The sequence below is a fragment of the Periplaneta americana genome, chromosome 3 (genome assembly GCF_040183065.1).
Source record: "Periplaneta americana isolate PAMFEO1 chromosome 3, P.americana_PAMFEO1_priV1, whole genome shotgun sequence".
NCBI lineage: Eukaryota > Metazoa > Arthropoda > Insecta > Blattodea > Blattidae > Periplaneta > Periplaneta americana.
In genome coordinates this window covers 153890535-153916468 of record NC_091119.1, presented here as the reverse complement: position 1 = coordinate 153916468, position 25934 = coordinate 153890535, and the positions used below count along the sequence as shown (strand labels likewise).

General features: G+C 33.1%; 1 protein-coding gene across 3 annotated transcripts; it reads left to right on the top strand.

Annotated features, from left to right (window-relative positions):
* The first annotated feature begins 7235 nt into the window (after positions 1-7235).
* On the top strand, positions 7236-25519 carry LOC138696686 (titin homolog). Of its 3 annotated transcripts, none has more exons than XM_069821975.1 (6): positions 7236-7836; positions 13299-15169; positions 17630-17719; positions 20381-20497; positions 23522-23618; positions 25285-25519. In XM_069821975.1, exons 2-6 carry the CDS (start codon positions 13349-13351, stop codon positions 25500-25502), a joined length of 2343 nt encoding a protein of 780 aa, XP_069678076.1. In that variant the 5' UTR covers positions 7236-7836; positions 13299-13348; the 3' UTR covers positions 25503-25519. The 3 variants fall into 3 exon arrangements, with proteins under 3 accessions (XP_069678076.1, XP_069678075.1, XP_069678077.1); XM_069821974.1 differs by having other exon boundaries at positions 7237-7836; positions 17630-17758; XM_069821976.1 differs by lacking the exon at positions 17630-17719 and having other exon boundaries at positions 7240-7836.
* The last annotated feature ends 415 nt before the right edge of the window (positions 25520-25934 follow it).

Genomic DNA, 25934 nt, shown 5'->3' with positions numbered 1-25934 from the left:
AAATGTTCATATCAAATTATTATTAATTCATATTAATAACAAAAGAGAAACAGAATACTTGCTTTGTAAAAAGATGTTTGTGTCTATATAAAAGCAAATATTCATACCTTTTGACTTCATTTCGACGAATTATTTGTGTCTGTTTCTAATTCGCTGCTAAATAAATGAAGGGTTCGGAGCCATAGTGGGCCAAGCGCCATTTATTAAAAACGGAGAAAGTAAGGATTAAAGTTAAGTGAATATCATAGTTTAATGAAGACTGACATATCTTTAAGTTTTAATGTGTATACTTCATATTACTTGCTATATGTTTCCATTGAATTATGGTAATAACTTCATTTTAATCCTTGTTTTCTACAGTTTTAGTAAATGGCGCTTGGCCCACTATGGTTCTGAACTCTTCAAGTGTTGTGTTCATATCATATAACTCTTGAGTCAAGTTATTATAAATAATTAATTTTAATTTTAAATTAATCACGTTTATTCTTTTGATTAATTATCTGTATTTCTCTTAACACTCAATCTTACAAGTTACATATAGAATATACTAATTTATAGTAGCTACTAATATTTCTACATGAATGAATATGTTGACATTCTTCTCTCACATAATAAAGAACTCCAAGAGCTGTAAAGACATTAAGAAAAATTTACACTGTAGCACACTCATTTCACCGAAGTCCAGTACCATTTTGCGATGGTCTGCTTGTAGGTATTTAAACATAATTATACAAGAGAAACAGGAAAACTTGTTTTGTAAAAAGATGTTTGCGTCGTTATAAAAGTAAATATTCATAGGCTACCTTTAGACTTAATTTCGACTTTATTTTTAATTCGCTGCTAAATAAATGTTATGTTCATAATATATAATTAATATATATATAATATATATATAATTAATCCTAATTTTAAATTAATCTTTTGGTTAAATCTGTATTGAAATATTACCTTTGGAAATAATTATATCATTTCGTTTTACGTAATTAATTTGTGAAGAATATCTGGAAAGTGGAGTAACGGTCAGCGCGTCTGGCCGCGAAACCAGGTGGCCCGGGTTCGAATCCCGGTCGGGACAAGTTACCTGGTTGAGGTTTTTTTCCAGAGTTTTCCCTCAACCCAATACGAGAAAATGCTGGGTAACTTTCGGTGCTGGACTCCGGACATTTCACCGGCATTATCACCTTCATATCATTCAGACGCTAAATAACCTAGATGTTGATACAGCGTCGTAAAATAACCCAATAAAATAAAAATCTGGAAAGTAAGAGCTGATCGAATATTATCGACGAACCAGAATTCTGAAAATTTTCACTTATGCACAGTCTATTAAAGTGAATAATTTGAAAGTCATATAGTCTAATATTAAATATGTGGTATTTTTCGTTAAAAATATTGGTTAAACGTGAGAAATACAATTAAGAATAGCGCCATCTGTGAAGTCTGTGCTTTGTTTCTCTTCCTTCATGCGCAGTATCTTCTGATCGCAGTTACGAGATATTACAGATCTGATATCAAGTACCGAACATACTAATGGGCGTTCATAACAGTTGCGAGAAGGATAACGAATAATTCCCCAGTCTCATTTTTTTTGTACCTGGTTATTTAACGACGCTATGTCACCTACTAGTTTGTTTAGCGTCGATGGTATTGGTGATAGGGAGATGAAGCCGAGGATTCGCCATAAATTTCCTGACATTCGCCTTTCGGTTGGAGAAAACCTCGGAAAAAAACAACCAGGTTATCAGCCCAAGCGGGCATCGAACTCGTGCCCGAGCGCAACTCTGGATCGGCAGGTCCTCAGTCTCATAGCCATTAGTAATGAAATGTATAATTCGTACTCAGTATGGAAAACAAGCAACAATGGATGTAGGGAATGCACACAGGTCCCCAAAAATGACTGTATTCATTTACGGCAAATTTATTTGGTGAAGACATTGGAAAGCTCGTACAACGCCACGATAAATGCGTCAATTATCGTGGTGATCACAAGGAGAAATAAAATATGGTTGTAAGTGAGGCTTAAATATAATAGGCCTAAACCATTTGATTTTATCTTTGTTTCTATATAAGAATCAAACGGCCATCTTATAATAAATACAGTCATCGAACAAATTCGTAATAATTACGTCACATTGACGTCGTTGTTTACATTCACAGTATGTCTGTCTACTGTGTTCAAGAAACTCTATAGTAAAGTTATGCGTACATTGGTTGCTAAAGTGCAGGGCGATTTCTCAGGGCATGCTATGCTTGCTGCGTAAGCCCATATTTTCGTAGCATGTGTATTTCTCAAAATGGCGTTACGTACATTAAAATTTATTTTGATTTTTGGAATACTGTATAGGCATATTACCATACGCAGGTTGCACACCGCAAGTATCGCAACGTTTGCTCGTTTCTCGGAGCTACAGGAAAGACGTAGAAATAGCGAGAATATGATGCGCGCGCAAGTGCCTTCCTCCTTAGTCCGTCCTAGGCGCACATGCTTCTGTTATGTGCTGTTTGAAGCTCTGGTCCGAGAGCTACACCAACGACTATTTAACGTTACATAGAGCAGTACTGACAGCGGGAATGTGCTGTGATTTGCGAGTGCAATGTAATTGTATGAGCGGAATGCATGCTGAATGTATTATTAATTGCAATGAGTTCGGAATTGTGTGTTATTGAAACCTTATCATTATTAAATCCATTTTCCCGAAGGACTATTCAAGAGAAGACAGACATTATAGAGAATACATGTGCGCTCGTTCAGTGCAGCTCAATACAATAATGTGCATTGGTTGGCACGGTCGAAAAAACTAAATAAACTGTTTTGTTGGCTATGTCTGTTATATTATATCGAACTTCTACATCCGATAAGCGAATATGATCCATGACTCATAACGATTTCATAATTATAAAATGAATTATTTATGTGGGTCTGATTATTTTTATTAATTATAAATTATTATATCCTCCCATCTTCCCCTATGAATAAAAGAGCAAGCCTAACTTTCATGACTAGCATTCGCCCCTGCTAAAGTGTCCCGGACCCTATGCCAATGACTATACAGCCTGATTAAAGATGAACAAAACTAACTGCCGCTCTGCTCGCTGTGTTCGTTGCATTTGTCTTTCTCGTGCGCTTCGAGTCTCGCTCATCATTCTCGAAATAGCATTTGGTCGACGTCGAAAGATTTCATAACTTTGAATAACATACACCATTCAATTAGATAACATTAAATAATTGATTAAATGGTGATCTTACTCGTGTTAATTATGTAAGCATGTGCGGCTTACAGCTATTTCGATGCTACTTGTCACCATCCTCAGAGCCTTCTGTGTCTCGGCGCCATCTCAACTTCGCTGTCTGTAAGATCGCCATTTAATCAATTATTTATATTCAAGTGTTAAAAGTAGTGTACGAAAGATTCAACATGGATAAATAACATTATAAATGTTTAAATGAGACAAAAAAAAAAAGACAAAACAGAACAGTATCTTACTTATAAAAATGTTCTGATTCTATTATATGATATTACATATGGTTATATGAATAGAAAAAAAAAACAATTCTCAACTAAATTTGCATTTCTAAGAAACGTAAAACATAACGTTAATATCGTTTTACTTGAGATTGCACACTTGATCTCAACCTATGAAAAGAAAATTCCTAGTCTTTTAATAAGGGCCTAGTAATTAAATAAAGACTGGGGAACGGGTTATTATACACTGAAAGATAGAGATGATGTTTCAAATAGACTACTTGATTGTTTATACATATATAACAGTTTCCAAAGTAGAACAAAGTTCAGTCAGGTATAAACAAGGCGATTGAAGGCTGCTTGACGTTCAGGACTTCGGGAGTGATCAATCTCGGCGTCTCGAAACATTAACAAGCAGTCTTTACGTCAACGACGCGACGTATAGAACATTGTCGTGCGGGTTTTCGGCTTTGCGGGCGCTGTTAGTCTTGCTTTTTCGGCCGTTGTTCATCTCTAATCCTGAAGGCATTCACTGCATACAGTAGTCCGCTGAAATCCAACTCAGGCGAACGTCCTTTCGAGACTCTGGGGTTTGTGGCAGATAGAACGAACGTTAGCTAAGCTCAGAAGGAGATTCACCTGTGTCCAGATGGTGTGAAAAATAGTGTCTTTCCATGTACTACATCTAGGCGACATGCAAAACTCCGGAATGTATGAAGCTGTCCTAAAGAATAAAATTCATTGCTAGGCAATATTACGTCCGTCTCAAGACAAGCGGTGCAATTATAATTAACATAATTCCCAGAACTTACAACTCTAAGTTATATTTCTTCTGAAGATAGAGAATTTCTTCCTCAGTTTGGAGCTCTTTTCCCTATTTAACCACTATTGTGTATAATAAAATAGTTTTTTAATTCAATTTGCGCGAAACTGTTCTAGATTCATAATGAATTATCGCCTTCAGCATCCTTATGATTCTGAGGCATTATCGTAATAGCTTTCTGAATATTTTCACGACGTTCCAATTCCAATTGTATGTTTTTCTCTATAATTTTATGTCGTTTTATTTCGTTGTTCAGATTGAATTCTATTCTCTTATTAAAATCCATTTCTTCTCTCAAAGTAATCTGCATAATTGTTTTCTGCTTGGAACATTTCCTTAAATTCTCTTGAATTAATTCACAACGTCTTGTTTCATCTTTAATTTTACTCATGAATGATTTCTTTTCTTTTATATACTTTTTTATTGCTTCTTTAACTAAATTTTGCTTCTTTATCTCGTTTTCTACACGTTGCTCCAGGATTCCACGCAATTTCACCTCTTTCTGTAGAATTTTCTGCAAAGGACTGATATCAGTAATTTCTGATTGATCGCTACCAGTACTTTCTTTCCTTGCACCATCTTGTCCAACTGATAACAAGCTTGTTTCATTTTTTGATTGCTGATCACTTTTCGTATCGATTTTCACACTTATTTCCTTGTTGCAATCTCCATCACTTCCGTCTATTTGTTGATCCTGACTTTGTTTCATGATTAAATTCAAAAGTTCTAGTAATTGTTGTAGAAAAGTCCATTGTTCCATAAGAGAATAGTCCATTTCAAATTTATCATAGCACTGTTTTTCCATTTTAATCACAATTTAACGCATCATCAATAGTAAGGTAAACTTATGAGTTTATTATATAGTTTTTGTCGTTTATTGCTATTCGAACTCTTCAGTTATTTACGAAATGACTAATCATACCGCATATTACGAAGTAGCAAACAATAACAACTTACACTTTCTAATCCTATCTATGATATTTAACCACAAATACAGTATCTACAAAATTAAAACATAAAGAGTCACAAAACGCACAAACAGCCATATGTCCTCCATATACACGCACTGATTTGCAAATATTCATTTCAGTATTTTGTTATTTAAACCTTTTCCTTCGCAAAGTTAAATTTTACGACAAAATAATTATTTATTTACTGCACATGCAAGAAGAAAAAGATGAACGTTAGCTGCTCACAAAGTTACAACAATGCACGATAATAGAAATCCAATTCATAGTTTCGGTTGCGCTCTAATTTGACTCAAAAACATTATCAGAATGGCTCGGCACACTTAAGTGATGCAGCATAATAATTCCAATAAGGTCAAATGTGAGACCCAAGGTTCTCTATTGATCGGTTTACCATGGATACCGTCTGTTTACTTCATGAAACATGTGAAGTCCAGAGGAATGAAACAAAAACAGTAGAAGTTGCAGTCTGAAACTAAAATTACTTTTCATTCAATTTACTTGTAATGTCACATTTCAAACAATAAATTGGAAATGATGTAGCTACTAATTTTGCTGTAAGTTAAAGTAGTTACTTTTCTTAGGCCTATAAGTTACGGTACCTTTCTTTCTTTCTTTCTTTGTTTCTTTGTTTCTTTGTTTGTTTGTTTGTTTGTTTGTTTGTTTGTTTCTTTCTTTCTTTCTTTCTTTCTTTCTTTCTTTCTTTCTTTCTTTCTTTCTTTCTTTCTTTCTTTCAATGTCTAATTTCACAAAATGAAACAATTCAATATTCTAACAATACAAAATTTCTTGGTATAAGGCTAGATGAACATTTAAAATGGTCTGTACACCTTCAGGAACTAGGGAAGAAATTAAGTAAAATTTGCTTTGCCTTGCGATTACTAATAAGAGCATCATCAATTGAATCTGCTCGCACATTGTACTTTGCATACTTTCACTCTATCCTAACGTATGTTATAATCTTTTCGAGTAATTCACCCAATGCAATCCAAATATTTAAACTACAAAAGAGAGCTATTAGAGAAATAGTTCAAGTGTCTCAAACTACCAGCTGCAGACCATTCTTCAAAAAATTACATATCTTGCCATTATCCTGTATTTATATTTATGAAACCTTAAATTTTATCAAATATAATTTGCATAGCTTTCCTACAAATTCAGACACACACCAGTACAATACAAGAAATAAAGATAATATTTTTATTGAAAGTTTTAACACAACTCTATATAAAAACATTTTCATTCATGCTGGTCTTCTTATGTTGTACAATAGCCTACCAAATTATCTTAAAGAAATATCTGCACATCAGAAATTTAAGAAAGCTCTTTATAAAATTTTAATCAAAAACTCCTTTTACAGTATGAATGAATTTATTGAATTTATTGAAAATTGTCATAATTGAATAGAAAAAGAATGCCTTACTCCAAAAGACTTTACTTCCTCTTTTCCAGATCCTGACTTCGAGAAGTACGTCTTCTCATGAAAGACGCGAGGGTTAAAATTGACTCCTGACTTCAAGAAATATTGCAAACGGGACTCATAGCTGAAATCGATCGATCTGTGGTTTTCTTCAATCAAGTTCCAAGTTTTTTATATTTGTATTTGTGTTGCATTTAATTATAGTTATTGCTTTTATGTATATTATGTAATTAATTATTAGTTTGTAAATATGACATATCCCATATCATGTATATGATCATTGGATGTAATAAATGATTATGATTATGTTAAAATGAATATTATTCCCATAAAAATAAATACAGAACAAACTTCACTTTCTTTCATGATATGGAATGACTGCTGTTACAAGATATTGTATTTGAATATCAGAAGTCGAAAATGACTTGACCACTTTCAATTCCTTTCGAGTTGCTGTCTTTGTCTTCCTAGAATTAATAATGTCACTGTTGTTTAAATTGCATTATTGTTCTTTTGGAAATAAAATTAATTTGTTATAATATGTTTATTTTTGTTTAAAATATAAGTTTACAAAAAAGCATAGTAATTAATTTTTAAAACCTTCATATTTTACACTTTTTTATTTAGCTGAAGGCTTTAATTTATTCTTGTATGAAATGTGTTGTTACAAATGGTTTTATTGGAATTTAAACCTTTACATTTATATGAAAGTTTTTCTACAAATTTGCAAACAAATTTTTTGTTGTTTACTGTAATCTTTCATTAAATTCATTTAATTTTCATACATGTATGATACTAACACCACAAAAATATTGGAAACTTCATTTTAAAGAACTACACTGCCTGCTCGGCGCATCCATGCATTCGATGGCTGCCATTAGATGCATTCAAGCAGGCGGTGGGCCCAGGATAAAAAGTTCCACAGCAGGCAGTGCAAAATAATCGTACGAATTACTTGGCAACCAGTATAATAACAATTCATACTCAAGAACCAATCAACATTCTTCTTACAGTATTGTAATTTTGTTATAATTTATTTTGAAAATAATTGATAAACAGCTGTGTTTCAAATTTGTAAGTTTCATAATATTCGGATATTATTTACGGTACAAATTATAAAGTACAGCTTTAATGTGATTCCTCTTATTTTATTCTTTACTGGTAAGAAACTTATTTTATGATTGTGCACAGATGGTTAAAATTTAAAATATTTATACTAATTTAGCCAAAACTAAGCTGTAATATAATAATACTCATTTATATGGAGAAACTATTTCTCTTTGTATATTGTACAACTTAAAGATCATAACATTTTTGTTATACTGTAATAGTTATGTTCGTATTTTCCTTCTAACATGAAAAGGATGTTTAATATATCCAGCATTTTCAAAGTACAGAATAAAATAAATATTTCTGATTAAACTAGAATGTTGTTTTACCACTCGGTTTTGGTAATTATTGTGACGAATAAAATTAACATATGCCTGCAGCACAAACCAATGACTTACCGTCTTCCATCTTGTTTATGATTAAACAGCGAAAAAAAATTACTCATAAAACATAAAAGAAAATTTAATAAAGTATGAAAATAAACACTGTAAGTGATTAATAGGCCTATCGAAATGATGAAGCATTATAATATGTTATGTCTTCACAGTCAATTATATAAACTAACGGTAATCTAAAAAAGATATCAGCAAGGAGCCTCTATCAGAAAGTATTTGTTTATTTATTTATTTATTTATTTACTATCATTCATTAATTCATTCATTCAATCATCCAATTTGCTTCCCATTAGGTGCCTTAGATGCAGTAAATGCGCTAGAACAATTAAGAAGTGCCAAGTCACATATCGTCGTTGTTCCTGCAATAACTCCTATGTGACATATTTACATATTTATCGATTTTCAGATTTTTGCTCTATTAAATAACTTAAATAGTGATACAGCAAATAATAAAATCTCCTGTATGTATTTATATTTCTTTTTTTTTTTTTTTTTTTTTTCGAAAATGTAAGAATTCGCAGTCTCCTATATACCACTGCCATAGAATGAATCAATGTGTTTTTTTCTTTTACTGAAAAATTTTATATTTTTACATAGGAGTTATTGCAGGAACAACGACGATATATCCCTGAATAAGAAAACGTTTACCACATTAATTAAAAATTGTATCCAATAGAGTACCAGTATATCATAAACTGAAATGCTGATAATAATAATAATAATAATAATAATAATAATAATAATAATAATAATGATGATGATAATAGTTATGAGACTAGCAATTATGTTATCCTGAATTTTAATTCGTCATAATTATTATGAAACAACCACAGTTGTAGACCTCATTGCCCGTTCTGATCCTACTTAGGCCCTACATCAGTCTGGAAGCCCCCTGAAAGGTCGACCTTCTTCTTCCACGAGGGTAGCAACTTCAATTCTAATTCAATTTTAAAACATATTTGAAATCTGAAATACAATAGCCTACCTAATATTGTTTGGATTCGTAGCATAACACTAATAAAAATAACAATATGAATCAAATAATTAATAAACATATTATAGCCTACATTCTGCCAGTCTGCTTGCTTTCTAGAGTGAGCTGTCTTTCAGATGATACTAGTCCCTTAAATTCTTTTATTATACCGGTATTGTTAAAATTAATAGCAGAAGCCAATTCTTGCTCAGTATTTAACAGTATGACAGAGTCTAGCTTTCTTGAGGAAATTATTTTGTTTTCATATGTGGTAACTGGGAAAAGCCTTTCCACACGTAAAATTGTCCGATTTCTGAAGCAATTTCGTGCATTCTCTGGAGGTGTTTGCAAAGATAACGTTAGAAAGTGACTAACCATATTCCCGAAGCTGTTTTACTTCAACTTATAGCTCATCAATAATATTATGAATTTGTTAGTCGTAATATTATCACTTACACTTTATTTCTTTTTTTCCTTTCCACGTTTTACCTCCCCTGTAGTACCAACTTACAGACCACTGCGGTTTAGGGGAAGGAGAGTACCGGTATTGTCTTTGACTCAACACTAGACATCTACATATTGCGGGTCTCTCTGGACATGGGATTGGCACAACGCTATTATCCTCTATAAACGCCGTAAAATGGCATACTTTGCACATCACAGAACAATCACAAGACATCAGACATCCATCCTGTCTCATATTCCTATGCCAGGAATCGAACTATGGATCACTTGGATGGACAAAGCGCATGCTATCCTTCAAATATTAAGATGTCCATTTATATGTTCTCCAATAGCACAGTCTTTTAATGCAATTTCACTCAGTTATAGTTAAAGCGTGTGATTCCAAAATGCGTTAAGTTTAAGTCCATTTTTATGAAAGGGCTGGGCTAGTTTTTGTATCCACCGGCTTACAGACTGAGCGAGTTTTCAAGTGACATGCACAATAACAGAACCTTTTAGACAAGGATTGGTGCTGTTTTGGAAGAAAACATGCTTAAAATATGATAAAGGGCTCAAAGAAATGCATAAGTCATTAAAACGCCCAAATGGACTGAGTGAGTTTTGTGATCAAACTCTTCAATTTTTCCTTCGATTTTAAAATTGAATTAATCTGAGTTTTGCTGCTTTCAATTTTTCCGCTAATTTTCTTTCATGTGAGCCACATTCACTTTCACGAATTACTTTGATTCGATCCTTAAAATAATGATAATACATTCTAATTTTACTAAACAAGTTTTTACTCGTAACAAATTTATACAATGCCATAAGAAATTAAATTGTTAAATAAGAAAGCAAATACCATAAAGACAAGCTGTGGTCAGAGCCTGAAGGCCATGTGCAGCGGTCCCAATCCTTAACAACAACCTCTTTTTGCTAGAAATTCCTACATTCCTTAGAGGATTCAGGCATTCAGTACTAATAGTTATCAGTGTTGTCAAATTTCATTTTAACCTTGGAAGATTCAGTGCAATACTCTTACCAAGCTCTCAGAATTTATTTAATGCATTAAGCTATTGCATTATAAAATTATAATACTGTACTTTAATTTTGGAATCTGGTCTCTTAAAAGGAGTAGAATTGAGTAAATGGCTATTCAATGGCTGGTTAGCAGTCGGGGAGAGAAATAGTCCATAAATAGAGGTAAAAATACATTTGTTTTATAGATTTTTACATCGGTTCTAAGGAAAATCGATCTCTAAGAGAGGTGGTCTTTTAATTTAAGTGATTTTTCAGAGAGGTTTCACTGTACTACATTATAAACTAAATTATTAACTCCGCTATAATTATATAAAAACAAAATGGACGTAAAATAATACTACTGGTATTCAAAATCTAAGTATGAATAGTACCGGTATCAAGCATTCTGTAAGAACTTGATCTTTTATTTGGGAACACAGTTTGAGTCCATTTTCATTACCGTATTAAATGATATGGACTTCCCTTTCACCATTCCTCATGTTCATTCGTTCTCATATGCATAAATAAATATGCAGTGACAAGACATATAATTGTGAATTGTGTGGCCAGAGATGTGACAGATATCACATAACAGTGTGTTATAACAGACTAAGAATACTGAGTGAATATAGTAGAAACTAAACCTCAATGCCCATTCGGGCAATCATTTCTTTATTATTATTGTTACATGCATAAATATCAAGTATTATTATTTTAATAATGACGTCTTAAATGCATAGTTAATTTTTTACATTACATATACTGGACGCAAACTCATTATGTTATCCCATTCAAATATGATATTAAAAGTACCGTCAGATGGGGATACTTTGTGTTCAAGAGGTTACTTTGTGCCAGTTCCTTTCTCTAAATATAACCGAATATTACCCATGATATAAGGTGCACTGGAAAGTTTTACTGGTCTGATGTGAAAATAGACATCTGAAGGCTGCGTTTAACATGCGGAGAGTACCTGATTGAAGGACTCGAGGAAAGACGTTCACCATGATGAAGCACCAGCATTGAAAAAAAAATCTCTACCACAACTGTCAGAACTAACCACCTTTGATGAACTTTCTATTGTACAATATCCTATCATCTGTTATGAAGATGAACTGTTTCCCGCCGAAGTCAATTACATCAATAAGAATGAAGGATGTGTGACTGTGAGATGCATGCAGAAGAGCAAGAAACACTGGAAGTGGCCCAGTGATAGACTTACTGGTTACTACATCTGTACTAATAATAAATCTGTGTACGGTAACCACAATTTTTCTGGTAATTTTCGATTTTCCAAAAATAATTGGTGTTAACATGTATAATTAACCATACCGAGACCGAAAAACACTTTTTTGACATTTTTGTTTGTATGTCTGTCTGTCTGTCTGTCTCTGTCTGTCCGTCTGGATGTTTGTTACCTTTTCACGCGATAATGGCTGAACCGATTTATATGAAAATTGGAATATAAATTAAGTTCATTGTAACTTCGATTTTAGGCTATACAGTATGTCATTCAAAATACTTTATTTAAACGGGGGGTTATAAGAGGGCCTTAATTAAATAAATCGAAATATCTCGCTTATTATTGATTTTTATGAAAAATATTACATAACAAAAGTTTCTTTAAAAACGATTTCCGATAAGTTTTATTCTATGCAAAATTTTGGTAGGACTGATATTACTACCAATTAAAGACTTAGGTACTTATCCATCCATTATCAACACATGTTTTAAATATAATATAGGGCAGTACAACACCTTATTTCAAATGGTATCGTTTGGTGACAAAGCCTTCTTCCAGCTGAGAGTAACAACAACATTCAGTTCTTACAAATATATTCTATTTCAGACGCTGTTAGATCTAACATAATACCAAACTTAAAAGTAGAATTAATCGAACACCTCCAGAACATTCATAGTTCTAAATACAACTTTGAAAGTAATTCAGGAGCAAACGATTTGTAATTGATAATGAATTAATTATTAACTAACAATAACAAAGCTGTATTTGGAAATATAACAGATTTAAGTAAAGTTATTTACAGCAAGTGCTGCGGAGCTAGTTGATAATATTTTGATGAATATCCGTCTCCTCTCTGAGTTTTCGCATGAAAGGATTGGCATACCTATGAGGATTTGCTTAAAAGTGGCTGAATTAATATTGACATGATATATTAAATGAATCCGTGATCTGTGTTCATTATGTTTTCAACGTTGATTATGATTGTGATAAAAACTCACATTTGAAGTTCTATAATAAATAATTTATTAAATAGATAATTTCTTAAACTTTGTGTTCCTGTATTTCCTTCAGTTGTATACTGTAAGATAATATTGCACAATGCTAACTCCTAACAGTCTGTCTTGTTCCACATATAAAAACCATATATGGCACAAAGTTAGCCTTTTGAGGGATAACTTTAGGTCACCATTAATGACTGTATAATAGATCATTATATTACATGACATGCAATTCAGCCTGAAGATCTTAAACTAGAAGGTTCAAGATAAATGGTGATGGGCAAGTTTTGCCATTAACCGCAATTTTTGGTTGTATGGCTGCAAGGTAAATTTAGAAAAGCTCATAAAATGGCAACAAAATATCCCCATCTGACGGTAGTTGCCGAAGTGTTATTAAATACTGTATCTTTGTAGAAATAACATTGTTTTAACGTGATTTCTAGGGACCTTAGAGTGAGTAGATAAGGAAGATTGAATATACAGCTGATACCTCATGGCTGAAATATCTAGTGCCCATAAGAGAGCTTCAGATACCGAAGAGGACGATGAAGTACATACGAGTAAGAAAATAGCATCTCAAGGGACCAACCTGCCTAATCATATACATCAATCTGCAAGCTCAAATTTTCTATTGCAAGAACGAGAAGAATCAAAAGATGCAGTAAAATTAGAATATAATTCAATTCAGGATCACCGAGCAGTAAGAAATCTTGTTATCTCATGTATTGAAGCATCGTCTTATAGGCCTCGCCTCTCAATTTCACCATTAACAATTACAACCAACGTGCCACCTCCCAGCAGATATGCAACTAGTTTGCCAAATGATTGTCTGAACCCTTCAATCAAATGCATGATTGTACCACCTTTATCAGAAACGAACTATCAAAAAATTAATTCTTCTGCAATTACATGTCCTAAAGAAAAAACTAGCGTATCAGATCCAAATATTAGAGACAGCTTTTCTTCTCTAGTAATTGCTCCCTCGCATAACTTCAGAAATATTTCAAAGGTGAAAGAGCATGCAAGGGAAAGTTTGACAAAAAAGCGGCAAACTGTTTATGTACGAAAAGTATTAAGTTTGGAAACGGTGAGAAATATTTCAAAAATATATTATTCAAAGTTCTTATCAGACACTAATATTTCAGAGAACTCACCTACAAAATCAATCAATAAACAGGCAACTAAGACTTCAAAAATACCCATCAAGACTGCTCAAAATGAAGATTTCCTTCACCAACAAACAAAATCCATGCGAAATGATTCTGTCGAGGAAACAAGAAATGATTGTTCACAAGTACTGTTCTCAAAACTACCAAAAGTGAATGAAGAAGGTTCAGCAAACACTTGCGTTAAACTTGCATCTTTGAAACTCTCCTCAGAGACATTACCGAGACCAGTATCTTCTGCAAGTATGTACAATCAAAGAACGCCTGCATTTTTGGCAAGTGATCAACCTCATGCTAGAGTGCAGTCATGGATAAATACGACTGTGCCTAAAATTACTGAAAAACCAGTAACCAGACCTATGTCAGCTGTAAATGTTGATAATAAAGATAAACAGATACGTTCTAAGAAAGAAAATCCATTTAATAAATTTAAGTCAATTAAAAAGAAAATTTCTTCAAAAAGTGCAGAAAAAATATGTTCAAAAGGAACTTCTAAGGATTTATACAGACAAACTAGGCTATCTCAAATGAAGACGTCAACAAATATTTCAGAAAAAAAGTCTGTAAAAGCAACTTCCAAAAACATAACAAAACAAATTTCACCTGTGAGTGTATATAAACAAAACAGACCAGCAGTATCTCTGAAAGATAGTAGCCCTGTACCTAAATTGCAGACGATCAAAAGGGAAATGTCGAAAAAGAATCCAGAAAAATTTCCTTTGAGAAAATCCGCCTATGTGTCAAGCAGACCAATATCATCAGCAAGCATTTGTAAACACAACATCTCAAAAAGTCGACTTATGACTAAAACCCGACCAATTGGAAAGGATAGTGCCTCTTCTAGTGTTCTCTCGGTTTACAGAAAGAAACAATCCATTAATTTATCGTCAGATAAAGACAAACAGCAACAACAGAAAGAAAACTATACTCCAATGGTTAAAGCCAACTGTGAGTGTGAATTTGCAATGCCGCAAATGATTAGAGTTGACACTGTTACTTCAAGATCACGCCCGGTTTTGAAGAATCTTACGAATGAAAATAACAATCTTCACAATCAGAACAGGAAAGACACCACAAATTCCAGTTTGCAGGCAACTACTATGAAAAATATGCTACCCAAGCTGAAAGAAGTACCTTCTCATCCCCAGGTACGCAGTTAATATTTAAATACATATAAATAACTGTGACAAATGGAATAGATGCAAAATAGCATGGTATTAAACTGAGTACTGTACCGGAATTCTAAACTATTCATAATTTTTGTCCAATTTATTGTCAAAAAATATGAAACAGTGCAATTGCATATGAAATACCAGTATAGATACCTAGGCTAATCTTTCAGAGGTTTGTTAAAAGTCAAGCTCAGCCTCATATATATGAACAGTGTTCTGGCACCTATTTGTTGTATTTTTATCATGGAACCGCTTAGGCCTTCAAAGTCTTAAAGTTGGGCGAAAAGAATGTTAAAAACGACAATTCACATGCATCGGGCAGTACTCATCTCTACATCCGCTATAATATATTCTTCGCAGAGTTCCACCACCTTTTTCTCCAGAAGAAAATCACTGTGTGTGTGTGTGTGTGTGTGTGTGTGTGCGTGCGTGCGTGAGTGTGTGCGTGCGTGTGTGTGTGTGTATCCGTGCGTTTTTTTTTAGCGCTTCAGTAAAGTGCTTCATGCCTTTGCTGCAGCAAAATGAGGGTCGAAAAAAACGTAAGTAGGTAAACTGACTGCAAAATGGTGGACAATTAATATTGGCTTCTATTTCTGTCGTAATAAATTTAACCCTAAAAGAACCGAACATGTTAAATAGTTTCGACTCCCATGATAATGACATGGAATTATTATTACTAGACGATTTTGACAATAATAAACGTTGCAAAACACCAAAACACACATTCCGCCATGATGGATCGTGCAGCAAACTCGTAAAGTGAAGTTTTGATTTGCTACACACTTACTACAGCGACGGTGAAGCAAATTTAATAAAAGAACGGTCTTGCTGCAGTGCTTTACTTCTTGCTTTAAGAAAAAACGCACGGTATATATATGTACAGTGATATCCTACTATATATATATTCATATATTCGATAAGTAATGGCAACAATGCCATAAATAAGTGCTCCTAGCAGTGACCATTGAAATCTTGTACTACGTAATAGAGCAGCAATTGTTTCATAAATTTGCAATATTTAAGCCTCGAAGTAGTCATATTTTGTAAATATAGTGGCTGTTTCTGATTTGTCGTAAACAATACAGCTCTAAAAGTACGAACAAAGATGCTTCATAAAAATCTAAGTTGCAAGAGAAAAACACACAACTCAGTGCTTTAGAGCATTACAAGAAGCCTGTGAGAGAGAAGTCCTACCATACTGAAACATTGCAAGTTGGGTGTCTGACTCTTTGATTTGCTAAATTTCTTTTCCGGTATAATTATCTAAATTTAGGATGATGTTTATGCCATTATATAAGCTCTTTATTCCTTCTATAAGTTGAGTGGGGTAACCTCTTACTCTCATTATGTTCCATAATTTCCTTCTTATCACTCTGTCGAAGGCTTTTTCAAGGACTACAAAAGTTAAATAAGCAGGCAAATTAAATTCTCTCCTATAAATTGTCTCATAATAAATATATTGTTAGAATACGACCTTCCTTATCTAAATCCATTCTGTTCTTCTAAAATCAATGCATCCATTATTGGTTTTAATCTGTTATTTAATATTCCAATATATATTTTATATATAGAGTTCAATATGCTGATACCTCTATAATTACTTGTTTTATTCCTATCTCCCTTTTAAAAATATATATCACATTTGCTGCTGACCATGATTCAGGAATTACTTTATTCATCCAACACCTATTAAAAATATGTAATAATCTCGATTTTAACAACAAACCACCTTGTTTTAAAAGCTCTGCATTTATGCAGTCAGGTCCAGGTGCTTTTCTACACTTTAATTTTTTCATCGAACTTTCCAACTCATCCAATGTAATTAGGTCACATCCTGTTTAATTACATCTATTTTAGCTGTATCTGTCTCTGATTCAATAGCAGTATTATGCCATTGGGTGGTTTTATTATCAAAAAGCCCAGAACCTCTCTGATCACACTTTGATTTGGTGAAAATAAGATACAATACTTACAAAATGCTCCCTTTAGGCGCCTGGTGTATGCCAGCCATGGAGAATATGTCTCCAAACATTGATGATTAAATTTCCTCTTTAAGAGGGTAACACTTCAGAAAAATTATAGGTCTTAGATGGAATCCAACAATCTTCCAGTAACTGTTCCTTTTTCACAGTCGAAATCAATTGTAATTAGCCCAATTCTCTATGACATTGATTATAATTAATTTTACTTCTTTAAAGTTTAAAGGACAATGACGAAGCCAGTGTATACATTATTGTATCAGATATGGTGCAAAATAAAGCAAGCTATTAAATATTAATAATAAAGTCAAATATAATATATTGAAATGATGTAATTTTATTCAAATACAAAGACTTTGTGTAAAAGTGTAGGTATTATTATGTGCTTTCAGAGTAGTAAAGACATTAATAGGTGTCATTACAACTAAGAGATGTAATATGTTATTTTCATAAGCAGGAAGAAGTACCAATGCAATGTGAATGCGAAGATATACATGAGCAAGAACATGATCTTCAAGACAGTAAAATGGAGGTGATTTCTGATAGTGTAAGAGACACAATAAAAACAGACAATTTTACAAATTTGGTAAGATTAATACCGGTAATAATAATAATAATAATAATAATAATAATAATAATAATAATAATAATAATAATAATAATGATAATAATAATAATAATAATAATAATAATAATAATAATAATAATAATAGACACGTAGTGACAGATAGGATAGCAAATAAAAACAACTGCAACATTATTTTGATTAGATAAAACTAAGAATGAAACATAGAGTTATAGATTTTTCTGTTCTTTCAATATACATTTTAAGAAACCGAAAACAGAATAAATTCTTCTTCCTCAAAATAACTTAAGCTTGTTTTAAGCAAAGATTAGTAATCCTTTCACATTTTCCTTGGCATTCTTGGGTTTCCTCTACGGTACGAGATATTATCACGTGAAGTTTCAATGGAAAATGAGACTTAAGGGTACTGTATAAGTTTTTTTTTTATTTTATTGGGTTATTTTACGACGCTGTATCAACATCTAGGTTATTTAGCGTCTGAATGATATGAAGGTGATAATGCCGGTGAAATGAGTCCGGGGTCCAGCACCGAAAGTTACCCAGCATTTGCTCGTATTGGGTTGAGGGAAAACCCCGGAAAAAACCTCAACCAGGTAACTTGCCCCGACCGGGATTCGAACCTGGGCCACCTGGTTTCGCAGCCAGACGCGCTGACCGTACTGTATAAGTAGATGCTTATCTACTTTCAGGGGTGTGAAAAACTTACTTTAAATATTACATAGAAACAATGAGCATACCGGTACTTGGAAAGAGTAGATGAGCATATGACATGCGAGATAAACTAATGCATTCGATGTACTTCACCAGCTAAATTCAGCTGAGTGAGAACTAATTATTCCTAGTTGAGTGGTAACGGGACTCAATTTTTCAATAACCTTTTATTGAAGCTTTAATTTCATCATGAATTTGTCTGAATATGTCTTATATATGTGGAGGTCTTACAATATGCGCAATGTAAGAGGAGGTTTTGACATGAGTTTACTAACAGTTCCCTTATAAAAAAAAAAAAATGTTGCAATTGTTTAAATAATTTAATAAGCAACATAAATATTATCGAAATCACTCACAACGGTAAACATATTCTACCTTTAATATCAACTTTAAAAAGAAACAACAATCAGTAATATTACAAACTGCTGTGGTATGGTAAGGTATGTATCAAGTTGTTTCAATCTTCACTAAAAATCTATATAATGCCTGCCAATGAAACCAGAAACCGGATAAAGTAAAGATTAATAATAATAATTATAATAATATTAATAATAATAATAATAATAATAATAATACCGAAATAATCATTCAGAAATGAAGTTAGGCATCACTTTTTGACTGATTAAATTGTTTGTATGCTACCGTAATGTAGAAATAGGTAGACCTACATAAAAAATACTTTTTTTCCATTTAGATTTAGACTAAATTATGAAATAACACTGAAGAACAGTTGTTTAACCACTGTATATAAATTCATATTTTGTTCACAAAATAATATAGTAGTAGATTAGCACCAGTCATCAGTTATCTTGCCCTCAATAACCATTTGTAGATTATATTTTCCATATTGATTTGAAGGTCCATTATTCCATATGTGATGTTTACTGTTAAAGTCACCAACTATGATAAACTTGCGATCAGATGGGATCAATAATTCGCAGGTGCTCGTGTAAAGGGGGTTAAGTATGAATTGGCTAAACTGGAATAAGTAGAGATTTGAACTATCCACAATTACTTTTTTCTTGTGTTAAAGGGGTTAAGTTATTCTTCCATTTATGATGCAGTTACAGTGCTTCATAGTTTGTGACAAAGGTGTTTTGTTCAGTACCAAAGGAGAGAAGTTTACATACCTTACAATTTGACTTAACCCCCTTTACACGAGCACCCACGAATTGTTCTATATCTTCCATTACTAGGTTTATTCCTGGAGGTACGTATACATTGACAAGTGAAAATGAAATGTTACTTTGAAGTACAGTAATAATTTTGTCCTAATATATTCAATTTGGCCTTTAAATTGTTGTTTAGATTCAATTACATGAATGGAGTTGTGTATCATGGTAACAACACCTCCACCCCCTCTATTTTCACGAAACAGAAAAAAAATTTTGTAGTCAGCAAATTTGTAAAATTTTAAAATATCATCAATCTCAAAAGATTCTTGTATGCATATTATAGAAGGCTTTTTGTCTTGAACTTCTTGCTTGCCCCCTCACCACGACAAGGTGAGTACCCACGAGACACAGCCCTGCAGTATATATTGACTACACCCCAACTCTGGCTACTAGCAACAGGCATCTATAATGAACACCGATCAAAATACCCCTCATTTCTCGTGAAAAACAACAACTGAATAGACTACAGTGGATTATAGTGGACTTTAAGTTATCAGCAAACAGCTGGATACATTAAGAAGATTGATTGATTGATCTTTCCCTCGGAAAAATGAAACAGTTTTATCCTTACAATGGATTCTGCATAACTGGGAACATCTTATTTAGCTATTTTTCTCTTGATTGTTCCGAAAATATAAAATCATAAAATAATAGTTAACAACTATTATGGAAAAATAAATTACTAATTAAAAATATTGTCTGGTACAGCTTCTTTATGTAATTGTAACTTTATCAGGATGAAGATATGAACGAAATACTGCTTAAGTTCAGTAATTTGAGTATATACGACGACGCTGAAGAAAAATCACAGTGGAATCTGCCATCACCTGATACTACATTCAGTTTCAAAGAAGTAAGTGTAATCATTTCACTGCAGTGAAACATGATAATTATTTCAAATTTTGGCTAAGCTTAGAGATTTATAGTAATACTATACTAAACCATTTTGCCAATTTACCATGAACTGGTTATTTTATGACCACTTGTCATCTGCATTACTTATAGCTTTATTGAATTCACTAATTCCATGGTCCTACAGCCCTTGGTGAGCCTTGACTTCTCCTACAAGAATTTTTTTAATATGACACTAAACAGACCGTAAAATTCCAATTTGGGTGTTCTTGTTGCCATTATTTCTTAATGTCCTTGTTATTGCGCCATAAATTTTTCATATTTAGCCGTTTTTTTATTTTGCTATCAAACTGAAATTATAATATTACAGACCAAACAAAATTAAAATGGTTCTCCACAGCATGACGCCGAGCATCCACCTAAAACAATGCAGGACATCTCACTGACAATGGGCAAACATCTAGGCTATAGGTGAGAATCGACCCCAGACCTTGTTTACACTGTGGTCAGTAGCTCATACTGAAGAGGAAACACAGTGACAATCTCACTCCACTTTTTGTTCGTGTACACAACAATGTCAATGAACTTGAGTACAGTCACAGTCTGCATCAGTGGCGTATTATCATCTAAAAAGTTAATGACATTAAATGTGGCTAATTGAACAATATCTTTATTTTCTATACTTTCATCTAGTGCCAAGGAATACACTTCATTGTTTGTATTAATTAATTAATTGTGCCTCTACATCAGAACTAAGTACTACCACTATTCTGCCCACAACTGTGTGAGATAACAGACTTATGCACTTGAATTGTTCGATTATGTTAGGGCAAACATCTTCTGCAGCTAAAACTAAACAGTCTAACATTCTTCCCCATTGCGAATGGTTTCGTTTTATCAGCAATATAATTATTTTGAAATGCGGAAGCTGGCACGAACCAATTTTTGTGCTGTGGTTTGATCACTATATTGTGCGATTTTTTTCAGTGTTTTGCCTTTTTAGACTTTCTAACAACTGCTTCCTCTCGTCCCCTAAAACAGAAAACAAATTCTTATGTTGATATAAAGTCATGTAGAATTACATTAAGCTAATCGTTAAATTTGGCGCAGCTGAATATTAATTGATGAGTTAATTCCGTAATTTATTACATGTTTATTTTAGAGTTAGAATAGTTTTGACTAATGATAAGAGCTTCATTAAAGGTTAAGCGAGTATAGTAAATGGATGCCAAGTTTTTTTAATTGCTTGTTAGTGTTATTGATCCCTCCTATCATGAATGGCGATTGTCTGCACAGGTGGGAGCTTTAATTTCCTGCTACTCTGTGGGCCTTCATGGGCTGTAAATTCTAGGTTGTGTTCAGGCATGGGTTCAATTCCCTTTTAGGCTGATTACCTGGTTGGGTTTCTTCCCTCAGTTTTACCCACTCTTAAGGCAAATGTCAGGTAGAATATGGAGGTTCCTCGGCTTCATCTCGCCAAATACCATCTCCCTATCACTAAATTCATGGACGCCAGATAACCTAGTAGTTTATATAGCATCGTTAAATATTCAATTACAGAATTGTAAAAAAGCCGCAACATAAATGATTCGGAATATGTATGATAAGAACTTTCTTGTGTTAAGGGGAGAGAATGGTATTTTTTAAAACTTTTTTCCTGTTTGGTGTAAAATATTAATTTTTTGTATGTCGAGAGCTCATAGCTGTAGCAACTCAACCAAAAATAAATATTTTGAAAAAAAAAATTATTTGGGGGCCCAAATTTGACAAAAAATATACCCAATGCAGGATTTTACTAAAATCGATATATCTAAACCATTTTTAAAGGTAGATTCATCCAATTTTTTGCAATGTACTTGCAAAAGCATGCTCTACAAACTGTCTGTAACAGAATTTTGATATTTGTCGCTACGTTTGTAAAATAAACAATTAAAAACACTTTTCTTCTGATTTCCTTTCTTGCAAACGAATGGACATAGTTTTAAAATGAAATCAACTAAAAAAATTCTGTTACAGAGAAAAGTTTCCTAATAGTCTAAAGAATGTGTGTTCTAAATGTTATGCATCTATCTTTAATAGTTCAGAAGTTATATCCATTTTTGTCTGGCAATGTAGCAAAAATATGAAGTTACCGTAAACCAATAAAAGGGAGTGAGTGATTTAAAAATCCATAGCGCAGGAAGTTTAAAAATGGCGTCTTAACATCCGATAAGGGCACAAATACCCACGAAATGTTATGCAATGCATTCCACACATATCAAAGAATATTTTAAAGAAAAAATTTTTTTCTTGAAAATTCAATTTACCAGAAACAACAATAAAAGGGGGCGAGTGATTTAATAATCCATAACGCAGGAAGTTTAAAAATGGCGTCTCAGCATCTCATAAGGTCACAAATACCCATTTTTCACCAAAAAATACCATCCTATCCCCTTAAATTTTAACGTACCTTGTTAAGATGTTTCGACCTATTTTCGGTCATCTTCGGTTTCCATATGACAGCCTACCAGATTACTAACTGTATCCGTCTCGTGTGGAGTTACTGGTCTCCTCAAGTGGCGGATAGGGGAATGCTACCAGATATGACGGTTACTAGGGAAATAAAATACCCTGGGCAGACCAAAACCAGTACTGCTGCCTTGCAGTGAGTAGTTGGTTCTACAAAGGCTTGGGGAAAACAACTGTGATTACAAATAACCTGGCCCTCCAGGGTGGGAGTTTAGACGTGAGACTGATGATCTCACTCTGGTGAAAAAAAAATATATAGTTGAGAAACATAAAGGATGCAGGCTGGGAGATGTCTAGAATGATCTTGCAAGGGCAGAGATAAAGAGATGTAGACAGAGGGCTTTGGAAAGAAAGGATTGGTCAGCTGTTCTTAAGGAGGTCAAAGATAAACTGAAAGGGCTGTAGCACCACAGATGATGATGATGATGATGATGATGATCATCATCATCATCATCATCATCCCTCTCTTGAGGAACTCGTCTGTGAAGTAAACCACAATGTATTGACTATTGGTTAGAGTTCACAGGTTGGTGATTCTGGAAGGAACTATTTCAACATTGGTAACTTGACTTCCTTGGTTGAGTACAAAGGAAGCAGTCTACGTGAGAGAAAAGGTACATTATTTATTCATACATTAATTTTTTTCATTACCTCTCTGTTAGGTTTTATTGGTATATTTTAGGTTGGTATTTAATTAATCATAAGTATTGTTGTAGTGTCACTAAAGTATTTTTTACCTTAACAGCAATCAGAAAATTTGAAATCTTATACAGTGACTTTCAGCAAACGTTTCCGGTATTTCTGTTGGCTAACCAGTGGCAGGTATCCTCTCCCTGCTATCACTGCTGCTTGCATTCTCACGTTCATGGTGTTTCGCTGAATTAAAACTTATGTACTATGTTATATTAATAACATTCAATACTCACCCTCCTAACAGAAGCTGCTGGGAGTCTTGTGTGATACATAACTCACATTACATCACTACGAAACCTGTTTCACTATGCCTGTTCACTAAATTTAGTATTTTTTTCTACACGGAATTTAGTGGAAATTTATATCTAAAATTGTCTTCTATTCTGGATATCTTTTTCCGTATTATATTTTCTAAATTGGACATCCCTGTTTTATGACTAACCATTAAAGATGATGATTCGACTATTCTCATTAGTTTGTCTCTCTTATCTGCAGTGCTGATGAATCCCCTAATAATGCTTAACATCTGACTGGCTTTTATGTTAACCTTCAGATATAAACTCGTTTCGTGTACTTGCCAAGAGAGAAGGAATGAGGGAAAGAGTGCTAGAGATGACCACAATCCCCATTCCCTGAATTAACTTCGTCAGTCTGTACTATAGTCTGTCATTGAATCCGCTAGTAAAGGCACACAGTTACAAAGATGAAATTGCCTAAATTTCCCCCTTATTGTTAAGGTAAGAAAGTGAAGTTTTAGCTAACTAGAGTGTGGAGGTGACGAAAATTAATAATTAATTGCATGAAGTCGAAACATAAATTAATGAAAATTGTTGTTGTTGTTTTCTAATGCCAGGCGTTTGACAATAAAGTCATTTGACCTCTTGCATTCCAATACTTTTCAAAGATATTATCATGGCCAGCCACTGAAGCACAGATTTTGAGGTGTTCCGAATCCATCTCTTGGTCTGAGTCGCACAATGGGCAGATAGGGGACTGATATATTCCAATTCTATGCAGGTGTTTGGCCAAACAATCATGGCCTGTTGCCAATCTAAATGCAGCTACAGACGATTTTCGTGGTAAATCGGGAATTAACTGTGGATTATGATGCAGAGAGTTCCATTTTTTCCCTTGAGATTGTATTATCAAATTTTGTTTCTTGAAGTCTAAGTATGTAGATTTAATAAATCTTTTCACAGAGTAATACGTAGATTTAGTAACAGGTCTGTAAGTAGCAGTACTGCCCATCTTTGCTAAAGGATGAAAATTGTACAGCGCACAATATGCAAATAATAATGTAAGTCGAAACACAAAGCCATGTAATAAATTTGTGGGAGGAGGGAAATCAACACGTGTTTGATTTTGCTTTGCTTTCCCTACTCTTCTATCCATTATTATTATTATTATTATTATTATTATTATTATTATTATTATTATTATTTTTTTTTATTTTATTTTTTTATTTTTTTCCATTTTTACTATATTTTTACTTCAACGATGTTTTCAAGAATGCATATAATCATTTCTAATATCAAATTTCAGCATCTCCAAGTAAATCGTCGTTCTAATAATATTTTGGTATTGCAGCGAAGACATGGGCATTGAGTTCCGCAGCCCACAGTCTGGATCTTAGACGCCGTCTTGAGAGTATCTCTGAATTTCGAAAACACTTGCTGGAGATTCTGTATGAGATTGAGGAAGAAAAACATCGGTTGGAGACGAGTCGAGAATTCTGCATATCAGAAATCATACACTTCAAACAATATTTTAATAGATACTTTTATGTTCCAATGTGGCAGTTATGAAAATGAACCAATATTCTGTTGAATGTGTTCCTTGTGGCAGTTATAAAATTGTACCCAGTGTTCTTTATTTTTACTGAACTCAGAAAAATTAGTGTTTTAAATATATTACATGAATATAACACATTAAAATACTCAACCAAGTTAATTTATAAACTGCTACAAATTTCAAGTTCATTTATATCTTGTGCAAAAGAGTTAGTGCCAAAAATGTTTCAGAAGATTTACTATTATCAGAGAAAACTTTTTAAAAAGGAAATAACCTGATGTGTTTTTATGTTGTTGTTTCTTTAATCTCTATAGAAATAATCTTTAGTTAGTTTTATGAAGTGCATAGTTCGAAAGTTTAATTGTATGGTCGATCAATTGAAAAATGTGCATCATATTTATAAGGCTAAACTTCTAAAACAAACATTTGAATTTAATTTAAGATTA

Coding starts and splice junctions, on each gene's coding strand:
- LOC138696686 (XM_069821974.1), top strand. CDS start 13,349: ATGGCTGAAATATCTAGTGCCCATAAGAGAGCTTCAGATACCGAAGAG. Junction 15,170..17,629: donor AAGTACCTTCTCATCCCCAG/GTACGCAGTTAA, acceptor TTTCATAAGCAG/GAAGAAGTACCAATGCAATG. Junction 20,498..23,521: donor CTACATTCAGTTTCAAAGAA/GTAAGTGTAATC, acceptor ACTATTGGTTAG/AGTTCACAGGTTGGTGATTC.